Consider the following 8,097-nt stretch of genomic DNA (forward strand, 5'->3'; position numbering starts at 1 on the left):
GTAAGTGCATTTGTGTTTTCTATGTTCAAATATACCAATTTGTCTACGTAATCTCAAACTCAGCAGGAAAGATTTCATCTTTGAAATACTTTTATTGAAAGTGATTTGCATCCTACATCTCTTAGTTCATCTTTGGATAATTATTTCAACATGTTATGGAGTACGGGATGAGACTATTACAGGTTTCCTCTGTTATCCTCTGTTCCAGTTGTTTATGGTAGTCTGGTGTTTGATGGTAATGATCGCCCCAGGAGGCAACTCAAAGTGAAAGGAAATTGGAGTTAGTGGCTCACTGAGGTATACGTTTGTTTTCATAACAGCGATCTGAGAGCTTAAGCTACACCTTCATAGAATCTGTTGGCCTTTTATTATATGTGCACATAATATCTCCTTCAAATTCCCAAAGGCGTTCCCATTTAGCTTCCATGATTACTTGAGCCAGTTAATGTGTGTTACACATACACACGCATGCCCCACAGTGGTTTGATCATTTACGTGTAAATTGAAAGAAATTACAGTAATAAAGATTTATTTGACCAACATTTCATTGCTGCCCTCTCAGCTTTCAATGACACTATACATGCCCAACTTTATATTAGGTTGCGTCTACATCTCACATACATCACCTCTTGGGATGCTCTTGCAGGCTTGAACCTCAGCGCACATTAGTTTTTACTTGTTTCAGTATAGCTTTTTACCTTCACTGTAGTCTTCAGTGAGAGAAACATGTTCAGTTTGACTCAACTTGGGCGATTTAATCTGTCAAGAGCCTTCCAGTTTGGACCAATAAAACATTAAAGCGGTTTGGCCACATGTTGAGGGTCTCCCTCCATGTCTGACAGATGAGATGATATGCCTTGGATTATGAGCTGCCCCCCCCCCCCCCCCCCCCCCCCCATACTTTCCACTTCTCATCAAACTGAAACAGTTTCGAGAAATATATTTGTCTTATTTGTCCATAATAGTTCGTTTCAAAAGTCTGTAGATGCACCGTGCAACCTGGTCAATGGAAACGTGTGTAGCATTTACACTTCTCTACTCGAAAGCTTTTAAAAGACAACAACAGAAAACACCCAGAATCAACTGCAGACCTTTGCGCATGTAATAAGAGAAACAGACCTGCTTAGCACCTTAGCAGTCAATCATACAACTACATTTGGGGATCCTATGAGAAGAGAGAGAGAGAGAAATATATTCCCTCCTCTGAGTCTGTCCCCTATCTGGCCCCCTGCCCAAAATGCCTAAAATGCCAATGTAGATTTGCGCAGACTCCAGCTACACACACGCAAACACAGATGTCTGTACAGTCTAATTCTATCATTCGTCACAGATAAATCTTTTAGTCACTAAAAGTCAACAGCCGTTTTCAAATCTTATTTTCCAATCTTAAATCTCAAAACATATTTACCGTATATCCCCTCAAACTCTCACACCTGACCTATAACTCTCAGTCCTCTAGACCTGGAAACTGTTGCATACATTGATCCCATAAGGATGTCAGCATTGTTCTAAAATTGTTCTCAGAACGTTCTACGTCATATAGTTGCACTTACCTTTTACTATCCACTGTAGGGGCATGTTCAATTTATTGTAATTATTTTTGATTAATTGGTGAGGTGTGAGTATATATGGTGTGCATTTCTGCTTTTACTTTGGTGGTTCTGTTTGATAAATAAACTACAACAACGAAAAAGGGAAATTCATCATCAAAGTTGGATTAGTATTTGCCAGAGTATAACTATTCCATCATGCTCTCACGCTTTGCTGGATGATCACCTTGATTATCTTTCAAAAAGACAAGTGGACCATTTTACAGCTTATGCTTCAACAAAAGCTCAAGTGGAGTGTAGTTCATCTCGTAGTGCATCTTAATTTGACAGTTATAATGACAGGCGTGGGCGTGTACCCAAGCCTCTCCTAAGGCTTTTACCTTTGTTTCGGGCTTTAGACGGAGAAGTGACTTTGAGGAGCATCGCTGCTCTCTTTGCTCCACAGATCCCCCCCCCTACCGAGCACACTTTGTTGTGTGGCGTTTTTGGAAAATCGCAGTTTGCTCTCACTCCAATGTGCATGTTACAGGTATGATTAATGGCACGGAGCTATGAATATAAAAGGAACCGCGTCCAGCATTCTCTGCTCTGTTATTTGACACCTGGACCGCGTGGGATTAGCTGCACATGGACATCCACACAGAAGTAAATGGATTCTCACTCGGTGCTGGTGGGAGATTAATTTGACAAGTGCGCTGCATCCTTGTCGGGCTATGATTCATTTTGGGAATATCTGACATCGCAATACTATCCGTCCTCGCGAGAACCATGCTTTTCAAAATGCTTGCATTAATTATCTTACAAGGTAAGTTACGTTTTATGTCGGCAAGGTGCAACAAACTTTACCCCCCCCCCCCCCCCTATTTATTTACTTGATTATTAGCTTATTTCTAACTTGTTTCTTTGTACAAGGCGTTTTGACGTCTGACGCCTCGGTGACATCCGAGGTCAACCCAGCGCGTCTCCCAGATGCCAGCAGGGCGTTTGGCTCCGGGAGCTCCGCAGGTTTACAGCTGTCTGATGCAACGGAGGGAAAGTCCAGACCTAAGCGCTGTACCTGTTATTCTTACAAGGATAAAGAGTGCGTCTACTACTGCCACTTGGATATCATCTGGATCAACACTCCCGAGTAAGACATGCTTTGTTAAATACTATAAAATATCTATTGTTTATTTGACCAATAATACACTTGAACGTGCTATTATTGTGCAAGCAAGGGCGTATGCATCGTTTAGACACTGGTGGGGACCCCCGGAAGTTTGAGTTAAACACTTAATTTCTTGCATTCTGGTGAATTTGTCTGCACTCATTTTGGCCTTTCCTCTATCTTTTTTCTGTTGGAAATGTCTTTATTTATGTAAAAGAAAACACAAAATTCAGATATGGTGACTATTCAAAATATAATGGAATGTAATGCAGTAAGGCTTTCAGGTATTCTTGCCTTCAAATATGTATTCTCAACTTGTCTCATTTAATATTATCCCTGCTGGGTCAACTTTTCCATCCTCTTTGTGTCTTTTGTTAGAGGAAGAAACCTCTTTAAATGTGCATGCGGCACTTATTCACGTCAATTATATTATTGCATTTAATTTAATTTACAAACCCCGTGACTTTAATGGCTGACATGGTTTTCGGCAAGATCTCTACTTATGTTCAAAACCTTCTGCATATTTAAACACAACATTTCAGAAAACCTGTAATACAAATAATAATTGCCTTAATAAACTGGGGTAGTTTCATGATGATATTTATTAGTTCAATTTTGTATCCAGGTGTCTCTCCTTAATGAGAATGAAGTCACAATATTTCAAGACAAAATCCACCTGCCCGTCTTCTGTGCATTACCTTTTTCAGACCGCCTGACAGACACACATAACCCTGTTTGGGACTCAGATCTCTGCGTGAGACAGATCTCTGTGCTGCTCTTCATTGGAGGTGGAAAACTGAAACTAACTGAAAACACTTCTGATCAGGCATGAAATCTCACTATTGTGTGGCTTATTGTCTACACAAATGTAACTTCACCACTTATGATGAAGTGCAGCTCACAGCCGCTTCCCCAAGCGTTTCACCGGGAAGCATCTTGGAGTAGAGAGACAGTCCCTAGAGCAAAGGTGTCTAGTGTCTTAGCGTCGGGGACACACAGACAGTGAAATGGAGCTACCAGTCGGAGGAAAGGCACACTGATGTCCAAACTTTTTACCAGTCAAAACAAATGGAGCACACTGATCAGCTCTCGCCTCCTCCATGTCTGGCAGTAATCCTCTGAGGGCACATCGGAATATCTACTAAGACTTCACAGTCAAAGATAATTCTTACAAGTTTGCTTTAATATTGGTATTGGCACATAAAAGGGTAGCTGCAGCTGTGAGTCTTCAGTTAACCTGATGGTGGATGGCCATCTATGATGGGTGACGTGTGCGGGAACTGCCGTACTCCAAGCTGAAGACCGATATCAGTCGCCTTAAAACAGAACTTAAAATAATTTGGGCAGTTAATTATGGAGTTTTCCAATGTGGCCACAACACAGCCTACTACACCTATCGGTCCTGGGAACTTCGGTTTATGGACATCATGGTCCCAGCTTGCCTCCTCTCCTAAATGCTCAGCGCTGGACAGCAACGGCACTACTCTCCCGTGGTCCAGTTTCGTCACTGCTGGCGGTGATCTGATTTCATCCATATGTCCCATGGAATCGTAGGAGGAGGAGTGACCCACCCTGAGTGGAAGACCGAAATCCCAGGCCTGTTCCACTCCTGGCGACTATGAACCGTGGGCCTCGTGGAATTGGCAAGGCCCTTAATCGCCCACTTGTTTTGGAGATGTAAAATTCTGCCGTTTTCGCGAGCTATACACAACTGGCTGAAAGATACTGTAGCAGCAGGGACATCCCCTTTGTGGATGATTTTACTTCATTCCTGAAATAGTCCCAAGCTTTTTAAATGTGATTATCTCCCCCAAACCATAATGGCTCTCACTTTGTATTTTGGAACATTGAACTTGCCCTGCTAAAATAAAAATAAATGAAATACAAGAAAATAGGCTCCTCAGCCTTTTTTAACCATGCTCTAAAACTGTGGAATTCTCTCCCCAAGGCTATAAGAAATGCAAGCTCTGTGAAGATTTTAAACAGCAATTGAAAACTTTAACCTTAAGCTTTTAACAAACTGTCACTCTTCCTTTGTTTTAATCTTTTACATGTTTTAGTGTTCATATGCCTTCCTTTGTTGCTTTGTGTTATCATGCAATTTTTGCATGTTTAAGGGGGATTTATTTGCAGAAATGCTCTAGTGAGAGTCTTGTCGCGTTTTTACGTTGCCTGAAGGAAGGGATGGGTACCGAAACTCAGCATTAAACGGGCCCTGATTATTAAAGACCGGAGTATTGATAAGCTTCGACGTAACAGGTGCTTTTTATCAGTACTTTTTAATGTTTCTGTGTATTTTATTGTAAATATATAAAATATATAAACACTAAAGTGAACCAGGTGAAGTGAAGTTTACTAGAGTTGACGACAACTAACGCTCATTACTTAAAGTGTAATAAAACATTAAGTAAAAAGCCAAAACTTCATCAATGTGTCTGTTCAACCAGCATGAACATAAACAGAAGCAAATCCTATTTCAATCTGCTCTGCAGTCTGTCGTTTACCGCCGCTCTATGTTTAAACAAGCACAGCATGCTAACTCGACTAACAGCAAATTTTTACAAACAAGCTAAAACAAAAGCTGTTTGCCTGTAGTCTGACTGTTTAGCTTAGCTTGTTCTTGACAATGCGGCCCCTCCTCTCTCAACAAGCGGTACCTGCGGACAGTGACTGACATCAGAGGGAGGTTGACAGAGGACAGGAGGAATGACTAATACTGTTGACTGATGTCTGTCTTTTTCATTCTTTATAAACTTCACTCAGGAATGTTATATATCCTATTGGCATTTAGGATTTGTTTCAAGCTGTTAATGACTTCTTTGTAAATATTATTGTTGCTGCTCTAGAAACAATATTTAGTTTAAAATATGAATACATTCTAATCCTGTTCTGAATTTATTCACAGCAATTAGTTAGTCATAAAATTGGCCGTGTATCAATAGGAGTAGCTCCTAGTAGTCATACAATCCTAAAGGTACCTATCCCTATCTGAAAGCAACTGTAGCTTAGAAAGGGAGGGGTGAGTGGGAGAGGTATTCAGTTGGTTGCAATCTACAAATTTACCACTAGATGCCACTACATTTTGCCCCCTCCCCCCCATCATGTGATGGTGATGAATAACCATGCAAAGATTACATTATTTTTCACACATGTGCTTACACAACATGTGTTCAACATGTGGCCTAGCACACCACAGATCATTAGCAATAGCTTAAAATATAATTTTCAACGCCTTCTTGTTTGGAATTTGTTTTGCTACCTTCTAGCCGCATATTACCATCCTTGGCAAGACAGTAACAAAGCATTCTTGCTTCCTTTTTCTTCTTGTGCCACAACTGCTTTGTTGGCAGCACACTGTATTACTGCTACGCAAGTTTAGACAAATTGATATAGTTTGAAGACTGAAATAATAATAAAAGCAGTAGGTGTGTTTTCCAATATGTGCGCTTACATTTTGCGGAGCGCTGCACCGGGATGGAAGATACACTTTCTAAATTTGTTCTGACTCTTTCAAGCTATAGTTTCATAAAATCTCAGCATGGAAAGTAAAATAGTATGTATCACATGTATCCAATAGGGAAGCATCCCAAATCTTCCAGAGGAGCAACTCAATATTGGCTCACAAGACTGTGGTTTAGCTTCCAAGTGTACAGTATATATGACTCCCTCTTCTCTTGGGACCTCTATACCCTACACTACAATTATAAGTAAAGTGTTTTCACTCAGCTTGCCTCATTGGCAGGTATTCAATCAGATACAGGCAGCAGACAGTCTGATATAATCTGGCATATCTACGGGGGAAAGACATTTATTTCAAATGTCTTCAAAACAGACTTCATGGATCAGGAGCTTTTTGCTCTGATCGGCAGATCTTTCTCAGCTATATGCACAAATGTAGCTGGGGTGCTCTGACCGACTCTTCTTTCTCTTTGGCCCTTTGTATTTTTCTTGTTAACAAAATCCATTGTTGTAAAAAACAGATGAGTGGGAATAAGAGAAATTGGGGAGACGATAAGTAATGCCATCTGACACTTAACAGCATAGTATACAGTCATGGATTTTTTTCAAATGTTTATTTAATCCATGGAAGTTATATTTTAGGTCTATTAGTTACTTAAATGTCAGCCTTAGTTTTTACATTACCAATACCTGATGGTCACTTAACTATAAACAAATGTTCACTGGCAAAAGGTTTCATCAATAAGTGAATGCCAAGCACAAGCTGTTCAGTGAAACATCTACTCCTAATGTTGTAAATGAAGAGATGTTCTGCCTAGATTGAGAAGCATGTATCATGTGCATGTTTTTTTATTGAAACCTAAACTGCCATAACATGATCTATTCAGATCCCTCACTCTATAGTGTGAAAGCCTATATATGACTGCTGGCTTGAGGGTGACTAGAAGATATGTTAACGTTTGGGCACTCTCTAAAACTAACAATATTTAATACCTTTTGTTTTTCTTTGTCCCCAAGAATGTGATTTGTCTCACATTTTACTCTTACCTTCTGTTTTTTTTTTTTACCTTCTCAGGCACACTGTGCCCTATGGAATGTCAAGCTACAGAGGATCTCAGCGAATCAAACGTGCTGTCAGTGGAGAAGCAACTGACCGCGAAGAGGCAAAGACTCAGCGCTGCATTTGTGCTGCGCTTGATGCAGACCCTGAGTGCCATGATTTTTGCCTGTCAAGGCCAGTCTGATTCATCGGATCCTTCTAAGTCTCATTATTTTTAGATCATCACATCATGCCAATTATAAGTGTAGAGTGAAATTAATTAACCCTGATAAAAAAGCTGGAATTAGCCATTTGTTAGGATATTACAGATTTAATGTGAAATATTCTCTTTAAAGCCCCCTGCAGACAGTGCCAATCAGGAGTCTCCACAGAGTCCCTGGTCCTGGATGACAGTTTGATACCTCTCCATCGTCTGCTCTTCTTCTCTGGAGAATGGACCCTTCCCTCCTCTTCACCCTCTTCCCTCTCCATTTGCAGCTCTTGCCTTCATAAGTACACATTCAAGGAAAACACTTTGGAGTTTAACACTGTAGACATTCCTCAGCATCACAACTCTTGGAGCAAGTTCCATCTGGCTCTGTGGTTTCAAGCACTCCTCGGCAAATTCAATACAGATCCCTGGAGGCTATCCCTTTTTTGTTCCCTCCTGAGTGCAGCATGAGGATTACTTCCACCCTGAAATAGTAACCATTGACTTGATCAGACAAATCCTTGTGTTCACACCTGGTAGTGTTGAATACAACACTTGTTGAAAGCTTGTATCAACCTATAAGGGACAACAAAGGCATTTCTATGGCAATGTTGGAAAACAAAAAGTGCCACAAGGAGCCATGTAAAGTAGGTGCAAGGGATGATATTGTGATATCTTGCCATAAGAATAT

At 40.5% G+C, this 8,097-nt stretch overlaps 1 protein-coding gene across 1 annotated transcript; it reads left to right on the forward strand.

The window, feature by feature from the left end:
- Positions 1-2,297: 2,297 nt before the first annotated feature.
- edn3b (endothelin 3b) lies at positions 2,298-7,606 on the forward strand (the record flags this gene model as incomplete). The annotated part of the gene is made up of 4 exons (XM_076102279.1): positions 2,298-2,355; positions 2,463-2,679; positions 7,232-7,390; positions 7,552-7,606. Coding segments are annotated over 4 exons (489 nt in total), but the record flags the coding sequence as incomplete, so codon positions are not given.
- Positions 7,607-8,097: the final 491 nt, after the last annotated feature.

This window comes from Anarhichas minor, unplaced genomic scaffold (assembly GCF_050575085.1).
Source record: "Anarhichas minor isolate MPS153535 unplaced genomic scaffold, ASM5057508v1 ptg000003l, whole genome shotgun sequence".
Taxonomy (NCBI): domain Eukaryota; kingdom Metazoa; phylum Chordata; class Actinopteri; order Perciformes; family Anarhichadidae; genus Anarhichas; species Anarhichas minor.